This window comes from Microcaecilia unicolor, chromosome 1, assembly GCF_901765095.1.
Source record: "Microcaecilia unicolor chromosome 1, aMicUni1.1, whole genome shotgun sequence".
NCBI lineage: Eukaryota > Metazoa > Chordata > Amphibia > Gymnophiona > Siphonopidae > Microcaecilia > Microcaecilia unicolor.
In genome coordinates this window covers 613,717,571-613,742,466 of record NC_044031.1, presented here as the reverse complement: position 1 = coordinate 613,742,466, position 24,896 = coordinate 613,717,571, and the positions used below count along the sequence as shown (strand labels likewise).

Here is a 24,896-nt window from a genome sequence, read left to right as displayed (position 1 = left end):
CAGGATCAGGTTTGGGAACCACTGGTGTATATTTTTGTGTACAGAACCTGGCCACTGAATGTCAGGAGAAGCTGAGAGAATGAATTCACAAAGAAGCACTTAAATTTTTTAAATTATCTGTTTTAAGAGACTTACTTGAATGCATTTAAGTGTTGCTTGATACATGAAGAGCAGGTGTGCTTAGTGTGTTTGTTTGGGGAGGTGCTTAGCTCACGTTTGGGCTAGCATCCATCCAGAACTACATCTCCCATCTGGCCACAGTGCCTTATGTATACAAATAATTTTTATAGTAATTTCTGTCTTTTTTTAATGACTGAATTTTTTTAGTCTTTTTTTTTATTTTTTATTAAAGGTAATGGTACTATTAGTGTGCTTAAAGTATAATTTGTGTTGTAAGGAGGAAATTAGTATGGGGGTTAAGATATCATTTCCAGGTGAAAGGTCATGAGAATGAAACACATTTTGCATCTTCCTTCCTTCCACTGACTTCTCTGTGCGAATGGCAGTCTGGAATGTTTAAGCATGCTTATTCTGTGGCAACCTGGTTAGCTCTGTGTAATTTACGTTCTGTTGGCATTCCTGGCTTGTTAAGCTCTTGGTCTTTCAAATGTTTTCAGACTAAGGCAGCACAAATTAAAGGAAAGTTTGTGAAAGCAGGGTGAGCTTTATTTTAAATGCATGTGACTTTAAGGTGTTCTGCTACAATAATCAAGCCATGCAGTTTTTAGTGAGCAAATTCTAATGGGTATATACTGTGCATGTACAAACGTATGCTCAAAAGGCTTATTTTGCACTTCATCTGTGAATTCTAGCTGTTTTTTTTTTTTACATTGGTCACTTAATTTTACCTGCATATTTTTATTTCCCAAAATCTGCTGCCTTTTTTTCTTCTTGTTTAAAGACTGGCATTGCTTCCCTTTCTCTAGTTCTTGAAGCCCAGTTGGAACCAGCTTATTTGAGACAATAGTGGGTTAAGACTTTTGTGAGGGTGGGGGTGGGGGAGGGAGTGAAGGGAGGTGACAGACTTCTTGGGTTCCTTACCGCTGCATTTAATCCAGTTGGTGACTGCACTTGTGCAGGAACCACAGTCTGGACGCTGCTTCTTAATTTGGACTTCAGCAAGCAAATGGTGGTGTGGGATTCTTCCTCCCTACCAAAAGGTTTTGAATATTGGTATTGGCATTATTATTATTAGCATTTGTATAGCGCTACCAGACGCACGCAGCACTGAACACCTGACACAAAGAGACAGTCCCTGCTCTATAGAGTTTACAATCTAACCAGGACAAATAAGGGATAAGGTAATTACTAAGGTGGGAATGATAAAACATGGGTACTGAAAAAGTGAGTAAGGGTTAGGAGTTAAAAGCAGCATCAAAAAGGTGGGCTTTTTGCCCAGATTTGAAGACTGCCAGAGATGGAGCAATATTTTTCTGCCTGTGAGATTGTAAAGCACAGTGAGGAGTAGCTTAGTGGTTAGAGCAGCTGGCCAAGAACCAGAGAATACAATTCAAAAACATGAAAATAAATACGTACTACCTTTTCTCAAATGAACCAGAGAAGCCAGGATTTGAATCTTGATGGTCTTTGTGATCTCGAGCAAGTTGCTTAACCCTTTGTTACCTCAGGTACAAACATATCCTAAGCCCTCTGAGGACAGAAAAATATCACATGTACTTGGATGCAACTTGCTTTGACTTACCTATGAAAAGGTGTGACTTAAATCCACATTTATTTGTAGGTCTATTATGGACCAGTTCTCTAAAATTTAAGCTGTTTCTGTACATTGCTGTCTAGGTAGAGAGGAGAGTGTAGGAGTATCCTAATGGTTAGTTCATTGGCCTGAGAACCAGGGGAACCTGGTTCAATTCCCACTGCAGCTCCTTGTGACTCTGAACGAGTCACTTAACCCTCCATTGCCACGGGTACAAATTAAGTACCTGTATATAATATGTAAACCACTTTGATTGTGACCATAGAAAGGCAGTATATCAAATCCCATCCCCTTTCCTAAGCTTGTTAACTCACCATGAGCTATAAGAAAGACTAGAGCTAAATCCACATACAAGGTACACACAAAATTAGAATGCAAATACTTACTGTGTAGTGCTAGGCACAGTTCAGCCAAATTACCAACGTATCTTCTCTTGACACAGTATTTGTAGACAGGATTTCCAGTTTTCCTACTGGGTATGACTTCAGATTACTTTGCATCAATATAACATTTTTACATATTTATTAGCCAGACTCACAGCTTTCTACCAGGATTTACACTGCTTCCTGGCCTCCTAACCCTCATTAATAATAGTTATTTGTATAGCGCTACTGGACATACCCAGCACTGTACAATATGTTCCTGCCCCAGAGAGCTTACAATTTAGTGGGTACTTCCTGAAGCAGAGAGAGTGTAACCTACCCAAGGTCACAAGGAACGTGAGTCCCGGAAACAGGATTTGAACCCTGGCTTCCTGGGTTGTCAGTCCACTGCTGTAAGTGCTAGGCCAGTGTTTGCCATGTCTGTCCTGGTTTTCAGGACATCTGCAATGAATATACTTGAAAGAGGTTAGCATACAGTTGAGGTGGTGTGTGCAAATTAAACTCTTGTATATTCATTGTGGCTATCCTGAAAAACCTCACTAACAAGGGGATACTCTAGGACCGACTTGGGAGACACCGCGCTAGGATTCCTCCCCCCACCCCTCGGCATCCCACTGTTCCCTTTTAGTTCTGTAAAGACCAGTCTGGATCCTCGGGTGCTGGGGGGTTGAGCCTCATCTTGCATGCTTCTTTAGCTTTGTGCATGAATGCATCTGTCTTAAGGCCAGCTAAAGCTTGTTTTTATTTTTACTTTTTGACCTAACAGCAAGTTTTATTTATTTAATTGTTTGGATTTTGCTCACACCTTTTTCAGTAGTAGCTCAAGATGAGTAACATTCAGGTACACTGTTGACTATCTTCTGCCCTCTTTTGCTCTCTATCTTTGCATGCAGTTGAGCATATCAGTTTTTATGAGTATTTCAACTCCCGTTCCGCCGTCCAGTTTATTTTACCCACAAGCAAAAAAGGTCTGTTCCTCAGCGACCCTCCAGACCGGTCAAGACGCGTGGGTTATGTACTCCTACCAGCAGAGGGAGACTGAGAAAACACTGAGCTTTGAACACTGCCTATATAACCTGTGCAGTACATACAGTAGCCAGTATTTTCTCAGTCTCAGCAGAGGTAGAAGGACAGCCTGTGCAGTCTTCAATAGTCTGGTGAGGTAGCCTTGATTTTAGGGATAAAGGATTTTGGGTTTTCTTCAGGAGATTTCTATCCTTTAAGGACCCTGTACATGGTTTGCCAAAAAAAAAAAAAAAAAAAAAGTGCTTCGGGGCCCTGGGTCCGGTGGGGCCCAGTAGTTCCCCCTGGGGTGTCACACCTGCTTTGTTGGGTCCCTCCCCCTGTGCTGCTCTCCAGTACTGGGTTACTGGCAGCTTTGTGCCTCGGCTGCTGTCTGTGCACTGCAGCCTTGAGAGCCTTTCAATTTTCAGCTGCCAGACTTGTCTCCTGTCTCTTTAAGGGAGATATATTTATTTATTTAGTACGGAACGAACGGGAGTTCTTTTCCGTCCTAGGAGCGAGAGAGCAGTGTTTCTGGAGCTTGTCTGACAGTGGGGCCGGTACGGGGAAGTGCTGGCTTTACCTTTGTAGTTATGGCGGCCAAACTACTCCGTTGTCGCGCGTGCTCGCGCCGGGGCATCGAATCGCCGGGCGGGCAGTGTCGGTTGTGCGGTGAGCCCAAACGTTTGGAGGCAGTTCCCCCGGAGTTAACCGCGGAAGTCCCGGCGATATCGGTGGCCCCTTTAGCAGCGGCAACGCAAGCGGGTCCGGCAGCGGCGCTTTCAGTTTCGGCGGGAACGGCCGCCATTTTGAATTCAGCGCGATCTGCAGAGGCTTCTGTGGTTGAGCCAGTTGCTCCCGTGGGGACACACAAAGTGCCTAATGAGGGTCCAGGAGGGGTTAGCTTTCCTCCAGAGTTTGTATGGACTCTTTTCCAGGCTTGGAAATCGGGCCCCCCCCCAGGGAGTGGAGGGGGTTAGTCCCATGCTGCCTAAAAGACCCCGGTTAGAGTGGACAGAGGATGAGGAATGTCTGTCTCAGGTGGGCACGGAAGGCCCATTTAGTGATGGGGGAGAGTCTGAGGGGTTTGAGGGTCCGGTAGATCCGGTGGACTCCCTTCCTGGGGAAGATCCCTCAGTAGTTAGGATTTTTCATAGGGATGAGCTTTCGGAGCTCATTGATCAGGTCACAGCTACCCTTAAATTTAATCCTGAGGTGGATTCAGGTGAATCGGGGCAGGATCCCTTGGTGAAAGGAATTCAGCGTAGAGCTCGGACCTTCCCTATGAACAAGGATCTCAGGGAGATGATTAACCAGGAATGGGATTCGCCAGATTCGCCGTGTAAGGTTTCTAAGGCAATGGCGAGACTTTATCCCCTGCCGCAGGAGGATAGGGATTCCCTTAAGGCTCCTACGGTAGATGCAGTGGTTACAGCGGTTACTAAAGCGACGGCTATTCCAATAGATGGTGGGGCCGCACTCCGTGAACCCCAGGATAGGAGATTGGAAGCATTTCTTAAGCGAAGCTTCGACTTGTCGGCGCTAGCTCTCCAGGCCTCGGTGTGTGGGGGCCTGGTGGCGCGGGTGTGTTTTCGCTGGGCCGAGAAGCTTCTGGATGATCCCGGGATTACAGGATTTAGCCAAGTTGGAGATGGGTTCGTCTTTTTTGTCTGACACACTGTATGATTTGTTGCGTGCGTCGGCTAAAAATATGGCTATGATAGTGGGAGCGCGTAGGGCTCTCTGGTTAAGAGGTTGGGTCACGGATGCGGCCTCTAAGGCTAAGTTGTGTTCTCTTCCCTTCAAGGGTTCTAGGCTTTTTGGCGAAGAGTTGGATAAGTTAGTGAAAGGCCTTAGTGAGGCAAAGGTGCCCCGACTCCCGGATTTTCGTCCCAAGCTGGAAGTTGGGGGTAATTCCTCTCGAGGTAGACTTAGTGAGGCTCGACGGTATAGGCCTGGTAGGTTCAGTGGGGCCTCTAGAGGTAGGTTCTTCCAGCGCACCCAGTCCTTTCACGGGAGTCGTCGCGGAGGCCGGGGCTCGTTTGGGGGAGGTCAGCCCTCGGGGCGGCTTGCCCAATGAAGGTGTGCGGACCCAGGTTCTGGTGCGTGTAGGAGCTCGGCTGAGTCAGTTTTACCAGAACTGGGTCCACATCACATCAGATCAGTGGGTTCTCGAAGTGGTTCGAGATGGTTATGCCCTGGAGTTCGAGACCTCTCCGCCCGAACGGTTTCTGGAGTCCCCTTGTCACTCGAGGCTCAAGAGAGCAGCAGTACGAGACACGTTGCGTCGTCTTCTCAGTCTGGGGGCAGTGGTTTCTGTTCCGCCCGCTCAGCAACGCTCGGGGTGTTACTCAATTTACTTTGTGGTGCCAAAGAAGGAGGATGCCTTTCGGCCTATTTTAGATCTAAAGAGAGTCAATGCAGCGCTCAAAGTTCCCTCTTTTCACATGGAGACGTTGCGGTCGATCATTGTTGCAGTCCGGCAGGGAGAGTTTCTAACTTCTCTGGACTTGACGGAGGCGTATCTTCACATTCCCATTCGAGCGGCGCACCAGCGTTTTCTTCGCTTTGCAGTTTTGGGGAAGCACTTTCAGTTTTGTGCCCTGCCCTTCGGTCTGGCTACAGCTCCCCGCACCTTTTCCAAGGTCATGGTGGTGGTGGCGGCAGCTTTGCACCGGCAGGGTATCTTAGTGCACCCGTATCTAGACGATTAGTTGATTCGGGCCAAGTCCCGGGCGGAGAGCGAGGGGGCGACGTCGCGTGTGGTACAGTTTCTCCAGTCACTGGGCTGGGTGGTGAATTTCAACAAGAGTCAGTTGGTACCGTCGCAGGCTCTGGAGTACCTGGGGGTTCTCTTCGATACGAGGTCGGGTCGAGTGTTTTTGCCTCCCCCGAGAATCAGCAAGTTGCAAGATCTGATTCGGCGGTTTCTTGCACTGCCGTCCCTGACGGCCCGGGCTTACCTGCAAGTTCTGGGGATGATGGCGGCGACCATAGAGGTAGTTCCTTGGGCCCGGGCGCACATGCGTCAGCTTCAGTCCTCTCTCCTCAGGCGGTGGGCTCCCCTGTCGCAGGAGTTGGAGGTTCGGCTGCCGATGTCGCCGGTTGTCCGCCGCAGCCTCCGTTGGTGGCTCAGAACTTGCAATCTGGAGAAGGGAATGCCGTTGGAGTCCCCTCAGTGGGTGGTTCTTGTCACAGACGCAAGCCTGCTAGGATGGGGAGCGCATTGTCTCGGTCAGGTAGCGCAGGGGCGGTGGTCCCAGGCGGAAGCAAGGTGGTCCATCAACCGGTTGGAGACTCGGGCCATTCGGTTGGCTCTGCAGAGTTTTCAGTCAATGCTTCTCCACAAGGCAGTCAGAGTGCTCTGCGACAACGCCACAGCCGTGGCCTATGTCAATCGGCAAGGGGGCACAAAGAGTCAAGCGGTCGCGGAGGAGACGGCACTATTATGCCACTGGGCGGAAGGTCATCTTCAGGCGCTCTCGGCGGCTCATGTGGCCGGGGTGGACAATGTGGACGCAGATTTTTTGAGCCGGCATACTCTGGATCCCGGAGAGTGGTCTCTGCATCAGGCGGTGTTCGGCCGAATTGTGTCGGTCTGGGGTATGCCAGTTATGGATCTGATGGCCACGGCGCGCAATGCCCAAGTCCCAAGGTTTTTCAGTCGTTGGAGAGATCCGCGTGCGGAGGGTCTCGACGCTCTGCTGTTACCCTGGCCGCAGGGCTTGCTGTATGTGTTTCCTCCGTGGCCGTTGGTAGGTCGAGTAATTCAGCGCATCGAGCGGCACTCAGGCCGGGTGATTTTGATAGCTCCAAACTGGCCGCGTCGACCGTGGTACGGAGATCTGGTGCGGTTGGCGGTCGCGAAGCCCCTTCAGTTGTCGGAAACGGTACTCTTGTGTCAAGGCCCGATAATTATGCCAGACCCGGCTCGGTTCTCGCTTATGGCTTGGCTCTTGAGAGGCACAGGTTGAGGAAGAAAGGGTTTTCTGCCAGAGTCATTGATACAATGTTGAAGTCCCGCAGAACCTCCACTTCATTGGCGTATGTTCGAGTTTGGAGGTTGTTTGAGCACTGGTGTGCAGAGCGGACGGTGATGCCTTTTCGTTCCTCGGTGGCAGAGGTGTTGGAATTTTTGCAGGATGGTTTGGACAGGGGTCTGGCCTTGGCTACCTTGAAGGTTCAGGTGGCAGCGTTGTCGTGTTTTCGGGGGAAGGTTCAGGGGAAGTCCCTTGCTTCTATTCCGGAGGTGGTTCGTTTTTTGAAGGGTGTGAAGTTGTTGCGGCCGCCTCGTCGGCGATTGGTTCCCCCGTGGGATTTGAATCTCGTTTTAGATGCCTTAGTCAGACCTCCTTTTGAACCTTTGGTGGCGGCTTCCTGCAAAGATCTTTCCTTGAAGGCGGTTTTTCTGGTAGCTATTACCTCAGCTCGGAGAGTCTCGGAATTGCAGGCTTTGTCGTGTAGGGAGCCCTTTCTGTCTTTTTCCAAGGAAAAGGTGTCTTTGAGGCCGGTGCCTTCCTTTTTGCCAAAGGTGGTGTCAGAGTTTCATGTTAATCAGGTCATTTCGTTGCCTGTTTTAGGTAACTTGGCGGGAGATTCGGAACAGCGTCGGCTGGCGAAGTTAGATGTTCGTCGCATCTTGCGGTGTTATCTGTCTAGAACTCAGGAATTCAGAGTGTCTGATCGTTTGTTCGTGCTTCATGGTGGCCCTAAAAAGGGCGCAGCGGCATCCAAGGCGACTATAGCAAGATGGTTGAAGGAGGCGATTGCGTCGGCCTATTTGGTGAAGGGCCGTGAGGTTCCTAAGGGGTTTTCTGCTCATTCTACCAGAGCAGTTGCGGCCTCTTGGGCGGAGAATAGTATGATTCCTCCTTCAGATATTTGTCGGGCGGCGGTTTGGTCTTCGTTGCATTCGTTTGTGAAGCATTATAGGATTGATGTGCATGCGAAGGAAGAGGCGAGTTTTGGAGCAGCAGTGTTGACCTCTGGCCTTCGTAGATCCCGCCCATAAGGTATTTACTGCTTTGGTACGTCCCACGCGTCTTGACCGGTCTGGAGGGTCGCTGAGGAAGGTGAAATTAGATCTTACCTGCTAATTTTCTTTCCTCTAGACCCTCCAGACCGGTCAAGGACCCGCCCAGGTATACTGTAGGCCAGGAGGTAGTTTTTCGGTGAGCATCTCTTGGCAGCTGATGATTGTCATAATTTCAGACTCTTGTTACCAGTTTTTGGTTGGTGTGGGTCTGGTGCAGGTGTGGCGTTGCAGACAGTCCACCTGTGGAAGCACGAATTGACAGTCTCTATAATGCAAATAAAAGAAACAGTGATTGTTCTTGCAGTTGGCGGAAGCCATGTACAGGGTTGCTGGTTAAAGTTCAAGTTGTGTTTTTGTTACTCTGCTTTGTGAGTGTTATACTGGCTACTGTATGTACTGCACAGGTTATATAGGCAGTGTTCAAAGCTCAGTGTTTTCTCAGTCTCCCTCTGCTGGTAGGAGTACATAACCCACGCGTCTTGACCGGTCTGGAGGGTCTAGAGGAAAGAAAATTAGCAGGTAAGATCTAATTTCACCTTTCTCAAAAAAAAATGAAACAGGCACTAGCAAGGCTATCATGTAATGGTGATTGTTTTTAAGTGAAACGTGATTCTCCCTTCGCCTCCCATCCATATCCACCGATTCTTCTCTGCGCTGCCCTCTCATCCCATCCATATCCAGCGATTTACTTCTGCCCTTCCCTCCTATCCCATCCATGTGCAGCGATTCTCCTGTGCTCTGCCCTCCCATCCATGTCCAGCGGTTGATGTACAGTATGTTGGAGTGTCCCTCTGCAACTCCTCTCTCCCCTGCCCTCCCCTCCATGTCCAGCGATTCTTCCCTCCCCTCCCATCTATGTCCAGTGATTCTCCTCTGCCCTGCCCTCCCATCCCATCGATATCCAGTGATTCGCTTCCTCCCTGACCTCCCATCCCATCCATGTCCAGCGATTCTCCCCTCCTTTCCATGGCCAGTGACTGTCCTTCCTGCCGCCCTGCCTGTAAGCCTTCCATATTACCTGAGGTTGCAGCGGCGGCAGGCTGGGCTCGCATCGCCTCCAGCCTTCCCTTGCCTTCCCTCTCGGTGTCCCGCCCTCCTCTGATGTCATTTCGTGTTTACGCAAGGGCGGAACACTGAGAGGGAAGGGAACGCAACGCTGGTGGCGAGCTGACGTCAGCATGTTACGAACCCAGATAGCCAGCCATCCAGGGAAGCAGCGGTACAAATTATTATATAGATTGCTCCTTCATACCCTCTCTGTCTTGAGCATGACTAAATTCTGTCACTTTTTCTGGTTGCTGCTTCTGTGCTGGTAAAAGCAATGTTGTAGAAGGGCTGTCTGGTAAGGCTGCCTCTTTGCAGGTGATACAAAATCTGCAATAGGGTAAACTGAAGATGGATCTAACAAAACTTGAAGAGTAGAATTTGGCAACTAAAAATGCAGGGTCATACATTTGGGCTGCAAAACCCAAGGGAGAGGTACAGCATAAGGGGTGAAGCACCTCTGTGAGTCATGACCCCCAAATGGGGTCATAAAACCCATATTTGGGGTTGTAACCTGTGAGGGCTGACAATAGAAACCCATCAGCCCACACCTCCAGACTTCATGTGCTTTTTGTGGCCACAATATTGGGGTTGCTGCAACAGAAAAGGTTGATGCTACTGTAGGCAAAACAAGATCGGAGTCGGGACATAAAGCTAATGCCTGGCCTAGTGGTATGATTAAAGTTGAACTGTCTGTGCTATGTCCCTTTGCACTCTCTCACCTTTAAAAATGGGTTTTCATAGTATGTTGCTTTTTAATAGCTGATAACGATTGCTGGGAGCAAACAATTTCAAACCAGTGTGCTGCTAACAAGCAACTGGGGTTTGTGTCCTGTCCCAGTGTCCTAACCACTCTCCCTTAGTCTGAGTTCTAAATATATTGCAATTTACCCATCATTTATTTAACCCTTCAGATGACCTGGCTAACTGGCCCCAGGAGCTGGATTGAAATCAAGACACAATGTCTTAGCACTGATGTGGCAACAGGCTATAGCACTACAGCTGTCTTCCCTCTTTCCCTGAGGCTTGAGCATGACACCTTCACAGTGTTCCTTAGGCCTCCTGGCCTTGTTTAACACCCGATGCACTGTAGCACATAGTACTGCAGTGTTGCTGGCTCATGCATGCTGGTTTGGTATAGCAAGTACGTTTACATATAAGGACAGGCACAAAGGGCTGTGTGTTTCTTATTTTGAACACCTAACGTGTGCTGTTTACTGTCAGGTGGGAAGAAGAAAATTATGAAGATGGTGTGAAATGGAAGGTCCTGGAACACAAAGGGCCATACTTTGCACCCCCTTATGAGCCCCTCCCAGATGATGTCAAGTTCTATTATGCTGGTGAGTAGTTTTATCATAATGTCCACTTGGAAGGAAAACCATTGTAAAGATGAATACTGAAGGAATGTTCAGACTACTGCCATAGTTGTCAATTCCAGTGTACAGGATCTTTCAGTAGTCCTTACAGAAGGGTTTGTAATGATGGCAAAGCAAAATTTAAGAAAGAGGCCTTTGTGGAATAGAGGAGCAGCTAACAACAAAGAAAAAATAGTAATTAGAAAAATCAGTGGACTATACATAGACACTAGTTAAGTGCTTAAGTTGAAATGCACCAGTCTTTCACCCTGCTGATCCATACCAATCTTTCTCTGCCTAACCATGTCTCTTCACACTTTCATGCCCTGATGATCAATTCCCTGCACTGTTCTGAAATAGCACTTTAAAAATAGGGCTGGAACAGCATGGGAATTAACTCCCCAATGATCAATGTCATAACCACACTCTGTAAGCCACTTTGAGCCTGCAAATAGGTGGGAAAATGTGGGATACTAATGCAATAAATAAATAATAACATGCAAATTTAGGCTATTAGCGTTGATCATGGGGGGAAAGTGCGGGAGGATTGTGCTTGGGCCATGCGTTCAGGTACAGTCCTGCACTTGTTTGACACAGGAGCGAGAGGTCTGTGGGACCCCCCCAATCCCCCCAAAAGTAAGGATGCACTGGGCAGGGCGCCACCATTTTGGAGTTGGCGCCAGAAGAGGATGGAGTGCTACTCCATCCTCCATCACGCACAAGGTACGGGGGAGGGCAGGGAGCAGCTACACCACCAGGATGGGTCGGGGGGGTTGGTATGGTATGTATCCCACTGGGCCACCAGAGATTTTTTTTTTTGGGTGTCGGGGTGGTTAAGGGGGCTGGAGATCCACTGGACCTCCAGCCCTCTGTGCCTTTATGCTGAAATAGCATAAGGTTAAGGTGCTATTCGGCCCATACCATCATAGTGCAGTACTCGGATCATACATGCGCACTTGAACCTGATGCTCTCTGATCATGTGCACTATTTAAATGCGGGCCCTAGTGGCCTCTAGTTGCACGCATTTACTTTTGTTCATCGGGCTGTTAGTTTAATCTGATCAAGATATTTTCCTCTAACCTCTCAGATTTTTATCAGCAACTCTATGTTGTCCAAAGCTCTCCACACCCATATCTCTTCCCCAAACCAAAGCTTATCTGTCCCTACATTCTCTGTATTTCCTCCTCACTACTCCCAGCTTATTTCCACCAGACTCACTGTCTTTGTATCATCATCCAGTGTCTTAATCAGGGGTGCACAGCCTGAGACACACCACTGAATTTTATGCAGCCTCTGATACCATGGGAAGTATACACAAAAAACATCATTAACCAGAGTTTTGGCATTTTTAAATACTGTAATTACGCAACTGTTTTCAGAATAGCTACTGTATTAGTTTTTCCATTGTTTTTAATTAAATTTGTACTAGGGTGGGCATTTAGTGCACTATTCGATTAATTTTTTTAAAACATTTAAATGTTTTAATCCTGATCAAAAAATTTTAATTCTCCTCCATTGGCCAGTATTGTTTTTTTTTTTCATCCCTGTGTATCCTATTTCACCTTGGCATAACGTAGCAGAGGGAACGCATTGGCATTACTTGCAGGTAGCGTGTGGGAATCGCTGCTGGAGACCCTGTGAAGAGCCACATAAATGCAAGGGAGGGGAAAGAGATGCCAGACCTGTGTGCTGGTGATGGGGGGGGGGGGGGGGGGGGGGGGGGTCAGTACCAGAAGCAGGAGAGGAGAGAAATGGGTGTCTGTGTGTCTGGGTAGCAGATTTAGCAGCAGAAAGGGAGACACTCGGGTGTATGTACAAGGGAAGGATGAAACAGGAGAGAAGAAAGGTAGGTATCTGTATAGAGGAGAGGGGGAGCAATGTGCTGTGGGAAGGAACTGTGTGTATACAACTTTTCATTATATTCAGCAGGTTTAAAAAAATTTCCATACAGTCTGTGCAGTGGAAACTTACTAGTGTAAAGCCATCCAGCCCAGAAGTGCAATTAATCGTGTGATTAAAAATTGTAATGCTATGATTAATATTGATTGTCCACCCCTAATTTTTACTTATTTTTTAAAATGGGGCTTTTAATATTAATATAGATAATGATAGCAAAATTTTACTAGCGATTCTGTATTTATGATTTTCAACTTGCATTTCTATTACGACTGATTTGTATGTGATTGTGATTAGGCTTTCCTATATATATATCACGGATGAACAAATTTTGTATTTGTCTTTTTGTAAATCACCTTGATCTGGCAAAGCTAGGAAGTATATCACGTTTAATAGAACATAAATGTAAAACATACTACTACTAATTTCTATAGCTCTACTTATTTCTATGGCTCTTCTAGACATAAGCAGCACTGTACACATTCTCCTGGATTCTGTATAGCACGCCTAGAGATCTGTGCCGAAATCCAAGCGTATTCTATAACAACGTTTGTAGCTTAATTGGCTGCTTAAGCTAATCAGCATTGATAACAGTTCTTAAGCAATAATGAGCACTAATTGGCAATAATTAGAATTTACATGCACAGCTCGCTTAGCATATTCTGTAATGCAGTGCACCTAACTTCTAATGCACACAGGCAAAAAGAGGCATGGTTATGGGTGTGGAAATGGGCATTTCATGGGCGTTCCAGAACTTACACATGTAGTTACAGAACATGGCCCTGTGTGCCTAAATCTACGTGCTGGATTTACGCCACATTTTTGTTGGTGTAAATGGAGTCGCGTAATTTTAGGCATTGAGATATCAACTAATCATCATCAAACATATAAACGGCGAGTGACCGACTCACTCGCAAATGCGCAGTAGAGACTTCCCTCTCTGTCCCGCCCCCGCGTCAATACGTGATGACGAGGGCGGGACAGAGAGGAAAACTGCGCCGCCGAGGTTGATACCGCTCCCCCCGCCCGAGATCGCCGCTACCGTTCCTCCCCCCCCCCCACCCGGCCTGGGCCCTCTCTCCGCTACTAAACTTACACATTCATTCGCCGGAACGCAGCATGCACATCAGCTGAGCTGCCGTCGGCCTTCCTTCCCTGCCTGTGTCCCGCCCTCGCTGACGTTACGTCACAGGAGGGTGGGACACAGGCAGAGAAGGAAGGGCCGACGGCAGCTCAGCTGATGTGCATGCTGCGTTCCGGCGAATGAATGTGTAAGTTTAGTAGCGGAGAGAAGGCCCAGGCCGGGTGGAGGGATGGCGGCAACTCCGGGGGGGGGGGGAGGGGGAAGGAAAACCCCAATACCAGCCCGTTTTTACGGGCTCAACAGCTAGTATTCTATATACATTGCTTAAATTTAGGTACTACTTATGCTTAGTTGCCATTGATTTCCGCTCTGACTTTTTTTAGGTGCCATATAGAGAATCTCACCCATTATGGGCTAGATTCTATATATCACACCTTGATTTTTTTGTGGAAATCACAGCGTATTCTATAAAGTGCGCTTTAATTTAGGTGCATGTTATAGAATACACCAAGTGCCTGCTCCTCATGACTAAATTTAGTCCCGGTCAACTAAAACCTGGTATAAATCTGATGTCTGAATTAGGGCGGAGCCGGTGTGTTCTATAACAGCGTGCATAGATTTTAGAAATGCCCACAACCCTCCCATTCCACTCCCATAACCACACCCACTTTTCAACTATGCAACTTAGAATTTACATGCATCGCGTTACAGAATAAGCTTAGCAGGTACTGCTCATAAATTCTAATTAATGCTGATTAGTGCTGATAATTGCTTGTTAACATTATTAGCGCTGATTAGCTTGTTAAGTAATTAAACTATGTGCATTGTTATGGAATACGCTGTTACAATATATAGAATCCCGGGGGTATATGCAGGAACTTTCTCTGTCCCTAGTGGACTCACAATTGGCCCTCTGTGTGTATGAAAGTTGCCCACCCCTGATCTTAGTCATTGTCTCCAGAAGCTGCTTTCGTCCTCTGTCAGACAAAATGTGAGGCCCAACAAAGTCAGAGGTAGCACGGACTTTCTGACTTCTTTTTGATCCTGCTTACCACTGACCAGTGGAGCTCATCAGTCTCAATTGCCTACTCTTCTGTGCTCAGTGATAACCATGTTTATTGCTGTGCTATATCTGTTCAGAAATCGGGTGTCCATGTGTAGCAAGTTAGTGAAACCACATGCATATGTTTGCTTTGAAAATTAGTACATAGTTCACAGATAAAAAAGTACCTGAGGACTTTTCATTGTTATGTTAGTGGCAGCCACAGCCCAACACTGTCTTTATAAATGTGGCCTGGGTTAAGGGTAAGGAGGAAGCAACCGTAAAAGTAATCTGGATGGCAGCGATAACCAGTATTTGAATACAGTATCCATGTAGCTTAGTAGTGGTCACTTTTCTGAAATTTACAAATAACATAACACAATATCACAATCTTCTGCTCAGTGTGCAGTGGCGGCCAAAAAAGCAAACAGGATGCTAGAAATTATTAGGAAACGGATGGTGAATAAGACCAAAAATACTATAATGCCTTTGTATCACTCCATGGTGCGTCCGCACCTCTGATTGCCGTATCTCAAAAAGATATAGGGGCCCTTTAACTAAGCTGCATAAGCGTCTACGCGCGCCAAAATGGAGTTACCGCTTGGCTCTTGCTGCAACTTCATTTTTGGTGCGTGTCCGAAAAATATTTTTTATTTTCAGGCACACGTAATGGATGTGCGCCAAGTGGCATTTGGCTCGCATAGGTCATTACCACCTGGTTACCACGTGAGTCTTTACCGCTAGGTCAATGGCTGGTGGTAAGGTCTCAGGGGACGGAGATCGCGTAGGGGGTTTCCCCTGTTTCCTTAGCGCCGGATCTCTGCTTCTGCAGTTGGCTGGGAGCTGACTGGGCAGCACTCGTATTTCTCCTTTCGGGCCTCCTCTCCAACAGTAGAGCAGTAAGAGGTCGCTTATTGCTCATCCCTCTGCCAAATGTGGTATTTATTGGGTATATGGGGGATGGGTATCGCTGATGTAGCAGAGGCCCGGCTGCCTGACTTTGCATTGTCTTTCCGAAGGCCTGGCTTCATCTTGTCTCTGTTTTTGCCAAGAGATGCTCGCTTTCTGGCTCCTCCATTGTCTGATTGCCAGGTTCCTGTTCTCTGGCCCTGTATTCTACCTCTGCTATATTTACTTCATGTATTTGTAAAGTACCCAGCAGTACCCAGAGAAGTCACACTCTCTGCCTGTGGAGTATAAGTGACACCCTTTCGGAAAGAGTTGAATCTATCTGAAAGTTTTCTTACTTATTGTGGTCTGCTACATGCTATTTTAAGAACAGCAGCGTTTGTCCACAGTTGGTTTGTCAGTGACAACAGTACCCGGTAGGTTGTTCTGCTTGAAGGGTATTTTTTTGTTACTCCTGGTTCCAGAGTCGTTTTCTCTAGGGACCTGGGGTCCGGCCTCTAGGTAGTACTCCAGGGGTGTTTGGTCCTCTGCCAAAATCTAATTTCGTGTTCTCCTTTCAATTTGTGCCATCTTATTGGGTGAGCTTGGAGCCCCTTCCTGTCTTTTTGGTGAGGGGTGGTTGGGGAAAACAAAACGGACTGTGCTGACGTTCTACCTTTGCGGAGCCTCCTTTGGCTCCCGGACCCTTCTTTATTGTCTTTGGCTGTAGGGCTGTTCTCCTTAGTAATGGGGGATTGGCTCCATCATGGGGCCCTTGGCTCCCTCTTTCTGGGGTTTCTTGTTTTCGGTGGCTGGTGTACTCTTTCCCAGGTCTTCCATGATCTCCCAGGTATGCCTGGGACATCGGTGAGGCCATGTTGGCATTCTCCAGCTGTAGTGCTTACAGTGCTTTGAGGCACACAATAGTTTTTCTGAGTAAGTGGCTGGTGTTCCACCTAAAGGTCACAGGTTTCAGGCTGGTTTGTGGTAAATATTGGAAGCTGTGGAACTCAGCTCTGTTACAAATCTCTCTATATAAAAAGCAACACCAACATTCTATGAAGCCTCCAGCCGGAAGTGTGAAGGGGGCGAGATATCCGGTTTCCCTATGAGTGTCTGCCCCGCCCTCTCTGTAACACAGTCAGTGAAGGAAAACAGCAGAGCACGAAATCAAATCGCTGGCTCTGTAACAGTGAAGGACTCGGAGAGGGGAGGGGAGAGAGGCCAGAGGGCACGGACACACACACTCCCACATGCACACAAAAGAAAACATTGCTAGCCCCCGTTTCATTTGCATCAGAAACGGGGCTTTTTTACTAGTGAGGCATATTTTACTTCTCTCTCCAGTATTGCTTGCTTTGATAAGGAGTTCATGAGTATAGCCTACTGGATCAGATTAATGGTCCATCTAGCCCAGTATCCTGGTTCCAACAGTGGTCAATCCAGGTCTCAAGTACCTGGCAGATTCCCAATTAGTAGCACCATTACACCAGTTCCGGGGTAAGCAGGACTGGGATGGCTAACTCTATGCTACAGTATTAGATTGGTTGTGTTGATTTTCCATAGCAGCCGCTGCTCTCTGGTTTGACACATTTACTCACAGCTATTGCATATGGGCTTCAGCCGCAACTGTGTCAGCAGCACCACTAGCTGTAGGTCATCATATCTCAAACAGTTTCTGTGGCACTTTTACGCCTTTTCATTGTATTGGATGGCTAGTTCTTCTTATAGAGCTACTTCATTGTGGAAGAATAGCTTTATGGTTACAGCAACCAGCTCAGAGTGGGATCATAGATCTAGAGGTTGCTGATTCAATTCCCACAGCAGCTTAACTTCCACAAGGCTCAAGGGTGCTCGTTTAATGGGAGCTGAACCAGTCACTGTTAGAAGCTGAATCTGTTGGCCACACTGGTTAGCTTCAATGCTCAACCATGTCCGCCTGTTCTAGAGCAGAGCCACCCCAACCAGTTCTTTGCACTCTCCTTAGCAAGAGGATAGATTTGGCTAAAGGCACTGGGCAGCTGATGTGTCTTCAAAGTCACATTCAGGAGGCTACCTTTTAGAGGTATCTTTTGATTTGGAGGATGTCTAGAGTAGTTGGTTTAAGACCTAGGGAACCCCATGTCTTGGAGATTGCTAGATGACAAGCCTCAAGATTCTTGTCATTCATCTCAGTCTCATCTTAGGTTTTGGGAGGCCAAGGGCTGCTTTCCAGATGATCTAATTTTCTAGGTTCCCACTTCAACAAAGACAAGCCGCCTTTCATACTGACAGACAGTGCTTGTTTCAATTCCAGGTCTACCAATACCTTCTGCATCTCCCGATGATGGGATCTCAGTTCATTCCTTGAGTTCCATAATAGAAGGTCGCCTCTTCAGGTTCCATGAGGAGTGGATCAAATTGCCTCATATAAGCTCCAGCCTAAATTTCTAAATTTCAAGCAGTTGCAGCCACCTTGCACACACTTCTTCATGTAAGCACAGTAGAGTGTGTTCCTGTTACATGTGGGGAACGGGAACCTAATCTATTTACTTTGTAGCTCCAAAAAGGGAGATTCCTTCTGCCTGGGTTTGGACTGCAATGAGTCTGCATTTCACAGTGGGAAGATGGCAGTCTATATTAGTTTCAATCCAGCAGGGGGGTGTTCTACCTTCCTGGTTCTCAGGAAGGCATGCTTTCTTATCCCCTTTTCATCTTCCCACAGAAAGTTTTCTGTGATTTGCAATCCTTGGTGACCATGATAAATTTATGGCCATGGCATTCAGCCTTTCCGCATTACCACAAATGATTTTCAAGGTCATGGTAGTAATGACAGCTTTCCTTCACAAGGGTGGATTGCAGATTTTTCCATTCCACCCGGTTAACTAATTTGTGACTCTTCCTATCAAAGAGTCTGCACGTTTCCTCCAGGACAGCTACTGCTTTTTCTGTCCTTTAGATTGGTATTCTTTTCCATCGAGAGTCAGTTATTTCCAACACAGATCTTGGAGTGATATTCAACATAGGCTTCAGGAAGACATTTCTTTCTGTTGCTTCTTCGCCTAGATTCACATTAGGTTCTTCTTTCCCTACCAGGTCCTAGGGTTTGGGAATTGGTGTGAGTTCTGGGTGAACTGGCCTCTATCTTGGACATTCTTCCATGAGCCAGACTCCATATCAGACTACTTTGGTGGTCCCTTCTCAGCTGTTTGGCTTGGAGAATCTCAGAGGGATGGAGACAATCTCAGTCTCAGCTGGTGATTATCTACCAGCAGGTGGAGATAGAAAGCACTGAACTGCACTGTCTTATAGGATGGAATGCTCCCTGGTCAGTCAGTATTCCTTATAACAGATCAGAAGGAAACATTATTACAACATTTCTCCTTCCCCACAGGGAAAAATGATAAACCAAGAACTGCAAACACGTAAACCGATTACAACAGTCTATCTAAAATGTAAAAATGCAGCAACCCGGTCCAACAGAGAGAACTAACCGATAGAAACTGCCAGAAAAAAGCAGGGTGGGGACTCTGGATTCATTTGCTGTGAGTAGAGGAAAGAAAATTATCAGGTAAGACATAATTTTTCATTCCTTAGCGTCAGCAGCAGATGAATCCTGACACTTGTGAGATGTAGCAAAGCAGTCCTTAAGTAGAGTGGGAACCTGAAACTCATGCGGATAACACTGATACTCTGAAAAGAGGCACCTGGGCAAACGTAAACATTCAAACGGTAGTGTCTGGAAAGCGAAGCAAGGAAAACCATGTCGCTGCCCTACAGGATTCTTCCATGGAAAACGGACAAGCTTTGCCCAGGAGGTTGTGCCAGCCCGGGTAGAAGGCAACCAGAAATCTGGCCAGAAATGGGATAGCCACTAATACTGACATAGACGCAATAGCCTCCGTGGCCCAGCAAGCCAGTGGGGCTTTGGAGGCCTCATTACCCATTTGAGGATCCGAGCAGAGCAGGAACAAATTAGCTAACCAACAGAACTTATTGGTCACTCCCAAATAGTATAGAAGCACACGTTGAATGTCAAGTCAGCAAGAAAATATAAAGGCCGAAAGTACCCAAGGAAGAAAGTGCGGGATTAAGTGAACCATCCCCCCAGCAGAAGAAACTCAAAAGGATCTCAGGACAAATTCTGGAGTTCTCATAGACCCTGCTTGGACTGAACCTGGATCTCTGATAACACTAGGCTACCCTGAATGACAGCACCTGGAATTTGTAAAACCAGGGTGAGCCTGCCCCAACCAGAAAGAACGCGTAGACTTGACCTCAGGAAGACGCAGCGTCTTTGAGGCACCCGGATCTGCCCCCAACCATGCAAAGTGCTCATTAAACAACAGCTTGCCCTTAACGGGAGCTGAACCAGTCACTGTTACAAGCTGAATCTGTTGCCCAGTGGCGCAACTACAGCCAACAATGGGCTTGTGCCAGCCAAAGATAGCTGCTGAGTCAACGTCCGACTCTAGGCCTACAAGGAATCTGTCAGATAGGACAGCCCAGCTCCAAATCTGGAAATTCAGGAGGCAGTTGGCTGAATGACTCCTGACGGAATCTAAAATTGTTGCTTCCAAATAAGGAATGCGCTAGCAGCATATAAGCTGCAGAGAGAAAAAAACTTGTCAGTGGAAGTCAAAACCCACAAGTCTCTGCCGCAACTAATGGAAAGAAAATTATCAGGTAAGACATAATTTTTCATCTTATCTGACATAAAATTTGTGTAAGAACATACATTTGTTGTTAGGCAACATCTCTCTTCCACTTATAACCTTTACAGCAGGGCACAAGTAGACCTGACTGCCAAGTTGCTGTGGTGCCTAGAAATTTTGCAGTGGTGGCTGGCTTTTGTCAAGTCTTGATGCAACAACAGATGCCATGGTTGCTACCACTAGAATACCTGTTTCAGGTATCATGTGGTTCAAAGTGACTGACTAGTAGTTGCAGAGCCCGACCAAAGGAAAATGTTTTTCTGGTAATGGTGCTGGTGCTGCGGTCAGAAGGTGAGAGAATTAGCTAGTGTTTAGGGATGCTGCTAACTGAGTGGTGGGGAGGGGGTTGACTCTCTAATTGGGAAGAATGGCTGATTTGTTAGGGGGGTGGAGGGAGGCCAGTGGATGGCTAGCAAAGTGGGGGGAAAGAGAGAGAGCTTTCAGGGGGGAATAATGGTTTGAAATGGCTGAGGGCAAGGAAGGTACAAGAGTTTGATGTGGAAAAAGCTTGGTAACTGCAATTACATGGTTATTACATGGTCTGTAGAGAATGACACAGGGACGGGGACAGAGTTCACGGAGACAGATCCCACGGGGACGGGGACATTTTCTACTTTGAAGCCTGTTAATGAACTGGACTGTTATTTATGTTTAAGTGATGCCTACAAAGATATTTTGATTTTTTTGGAAAAACAAACATACTGGCCACAACTAGCAAAATTTGCATGGGAGATCCTGTACATCCTGTTACTATCACATCTTCTAAGAAGACAACTTGTATTCCAGGAAGGACTGTGGAAGACAGGAGAGGTAGATTGAATCCTGAGATTGTTAATGATTTCTTATTTATCCACAGATTAAAAACCATAACAGTGCTTTATAGGGCATATTTTCCCATCTAGGGCTAATAGAACGGGTTGTATTTTATACCCCTGGACATTTTAACAGTGTGAATTAGGATTCCTTGGTGTAGTAGAAATCACCTATTGTTGGAGTTGGAAGGGTAGAGGGTGGTGGTGGGAAGGAGGGTTATTATAGCTGCTCATTGTTATTATTCTCTATTTGTAATTTATACACAACAGTTGCACAGCATATTGTTCCTTTTTTATATTTTAATAAAAAGATTTAAATATAAAATCATAAGTGTTCAAGGCTTCTGCAGATGAGGACAGACCCCATGGGGACGGATACAGAACCTGTGGGGACGGGGCCTGCGGGGATGGGGCGAGGGCGGGGATGGAGACAGACTTTGTCCCCGTGTCATTCTCTAATGGTCTGCAAAAGAAATGCATTTATTCCTGCTAAGCCACCTGAAGATAGTGAATTTTGTCATCCAATCACCTGTACCTTCCTCTAGACGGGAGCTCAAGGTTAGTCTGCCGTGTTTGTGAGACTGGAATGGAGGTGTCTGCTTATATATGTATATATATATTTATCTATATAGATAAATAGATAGATAGATATGATGCCTCACAGTTATACAAGTGGGCAGATAGAGCTGCTCTTCAGAGTATGGTGTATGTTTTGGAGTCTGCAGTTGAAGAGCACATTTCCAGAACTCACTCGGTCCATGTTTTTTTGAGCGATTCAATTAATTTCCTTCATCAAGGCAATATGAGTTTTGACCCAGGAATAAGTTACAGGAAATTAATCTTTGAGCAAAATTAATCACATAGCTTGAATCTGACCCCTCCAAAAAATAATAACCAAAATGGACTGAGCAAGTTTTGGAAAAGTTCTCTTTAATTGATAGCTGTCTCCAAATGGGCCACAAGCCTTAAAGATATGGGGACTGCTATCCTGCTTCAGTTATTTTGACAGTGTGTATTTCTCTTACATACCCAGTACTTGCTCGCTAAGAGCTATTGGCTTCTGTCTTTTGGCTTCTATGAGTGTTTCCTCTTGTTTGAGCATGGATGTCTCTAATGAGTTTGAATTTGAGGTGCAACACATAAAGAGAGGCCTATCAGCTAACCTTATTTACTATAAATTAATTTTAAGCTGCAGAAATAGGCCCAAGCATTTAAGTAATGCTAACAGATTAGGAGGGAAACGAGGGGGGGGGGGGGGGGTTGACTCATAAGAACCTGATTGCTCCCCATAGAGAGAGAATGAGAAAATGGCCTAAAAATACTCGGACCTTTAAGGAGCTGTTGCATTCCTAGATCCATTCTTCTCTAGATCCAGAGAAAATCTGTCGAGGCCTGCCAGTGTTTAGATTTTCCTATGCTGAATGTTTCTTCTTCTACTGTTTCTCCCTCTCTCTGAGAATAAAACATTGTGTGGCATGTAAGGCCAGTACAGTTATGATCCGATTCTTCTCGTGGTGGAGATTCAGTACTTCTATAATGCAAAGCCTTCAGGAGAATGAACTTGGTGTTTTGCAGGTGAACCTATGAAGCTGAGTCAGGCAACAGAGGAAGTCGCCACCTTTTATGGTAAAATGCTGGATCACGAGTACACAACTAAGGAAGCTTTTCAAAAGAACTTCTTCCATGACTGGAGAGAGGTATGATCAGAGTTCCTCACACCCTTTTTCACTTCGGTTGGCAGTGTTCCACTTAGCTGACATCAATATAGAGTAGGGCTGTGGAAGGGCCTCCAAATACGTGTCTGAGTTTCACTATTTTATGGTAGGATTTCTAAATCATTTGCAAATGTTTTACAGTTACCCTGTACATAAATACAGGGATTTTGCATTCAGTTGATGATCTCCAAATGTTTCCTTAAATGTCCTTTCCTCTTTGGTTGGATTAAATAAATAGGATGAAGCCCCCTCCGATACCAGTAGTGCTGGTTGAGCCTTAGCTCTTTTCGGGTGCGAATGTTGGGTGGTAGGGGAATTGAGCATAGGAGTGATTTGCAGTCATTTTTCAATAGTTCTCTACGTAATGAAAAACTATGTTTTTTGTTTAAAAGTAAATCCTTTTTAGATAACACGGGGCTTACATCTTTTCCCTCTGTTTAAAAAATAAATCGGTGGAATCTTTATACTTAAACCCACTTCTGTTTCAAGTTGGTTCCTGGCTTGGGCTGTTATTCCAGTGTCTCCTCTTACTCCAATCTTAAGACTCCAAGGGGCTCATTTTCGAAAGAGAAAAACGTGGCATAATGCGGCATAAAGCAGCATTTGAATATTTTGCTTGCCAAAACATCCAAATCGCTATTTTTGAAACCTATTTTGCAGACATTTATCTATACAGTTTGTCTGCAATGTGTCTAAATCACAAGGGGATGTGTTGGGGTGGGATTAGAGTGTTCCCAACACTTGGCATAATGGAACAAAACAAAAACATCCAGGACTAAAACTAAGACATTTTGAGCTAGACTTGTTTTATTAATGACTAAAGCCACAAAAAAGCACCCTAAATGACCAGTGGAATAAAGGAATGGACCCCCCCCCCCCCAAAAGATGTAAAGGAACAGTACATACAAGCCTCTATGACAGCCTCAGATGTCATAGCCAGTCCTATTGGAGCAGCAAGCAAGTCCCTGGAGTAGCCTAGTGGTCGGTGCAGTGCACTGTGGAGAAGGGGACCCATATTCCACTCTAACTGGTACACTTGTGGTGGAAAGCGTGAGCCATCCAAAACTCACTAAAACCCTACTTTTTTTTCTGAAAATGGAATAAAAAACATACAGCACAAAAACGTCTAGCAAGTGACCATTAAAAAAAAAAAAAAAGAAGACGTTTTGCTGTTTCGAAAATCGCTATATTTGTCACTTGGATTCTGGACCTGTTTAGCAAAATGTCCAAAATTGGATTCAGACGTATTGAAAATGTCTCTCCACATGTTAATGCCTGACCCTATAAAAGACTATTTCCTGCTGTCATGTACTATGTTACTAGTCAGTAGTAGTAAACACTAAAATATTCATCTAGTCTCCCTAGTATTTTGGGTAGGAGACATCATATTGAAAATGCCTCTCCACATGTTAATGCCTGACCCTATAAAAAGACTATTACCTGCTGTCATGTACTATGTTACTAGTCAGTAGTAGTAAACACTAAAATATTCATCCAGTCTTCCTAGTATTTTGGGTAGGTATGCATACAAATTACCATATGAACAACATTCACTCCACCCTTTGCTCATACCCCTCGCTTAAGCTTTGAAAGTAGTACATTTTTAGCCTTGCCCTTGGAGCACCTTTTGTGTCGTTCCCTTCCTCAACAGAAATCTGACTAAACATTACATGGAGAGCAGCTCCAAATTTTGAAAAAAAACAAACAAAAAAAGAAATTATGCAGGTGTATGCCTAAGTGACTTTGAATACAGACCAGGAGTGTAGCCACAGAAGCCCACCTACTTTTGCCCAAAGCCCACCCAGGAATGGTGCACTCAGTGTCCCCAACCAACATGATACCACATCCCTGGCTGGCTTTGCTCCCTTCCCTCCGCTCCCACTCCGACCTGCGAGTCCTGCACTTCTGGTTTTCTTTTCTCCTTCTGCCGTGGTGCTTCTAAGTTAATTGGTGTGTGCTACCTGGCAATGACTCACACACAGGCTGGCTCCAGGATTCTGTCTTCTGCATCCCGCCCTCTACGATGCAACTTCCTGTTTAGGACAGGACGCGGTAGAGGGAACCCTGGAGCCAGGCCCGTGTTTGTGAATCGCAGGTAGCGCACGCCAATACTAAGTTAGAAGCACTATGGCAGAAGCAGGGAGGAAAAAAACTGAAGTGCCAGACTCGCGGGGTGGGAGTGGAGGGAAAGGAGCAATAGAAGAAGGGAGGAAAAAAGACAGAGGTGCCTT

The 24,896-nt window shown here is 46.2% G+C and overlaps 1 protein-coding gene across 3 annotated transcripts in view; it reads left to right on the top strand.

Annotated features, from left to right (window-relative positions):
- Positions 1 to 24,896, top strand: part of TOP1MT (DNA topoisomerase I mitochondrial) — a 125,307-nt gene that overhangs the window by 8,063 nt on the left and 92,348 nt on the right. Inside the window, exons 1-3 of one of the 3 annotated variants that reach the window (XM_030219809.1) lie at positions 459 to 658; positions 10,403 to 10,518; positions 22,526 to 22,647. In XM_030219809.1, the coding sequence (XP_030075669.1) occupies positions 513 to 658; positions 10,403 to 10,518; positions 22,526 to 22,647 (384 nt within the window). In that variant the 5' untranslated portion in view covers positions 459 to 512. Of the gene's footprint in view, positions 1 to 458; positions 659 to 10,402; positions 10,519 to 22,525; positions 22,648 to 24,896 lie in introns of those variants that run through there. The other 2 variants (XM_030219819.1, XM_030219799.1) reach the window with 2 other exon arrangements.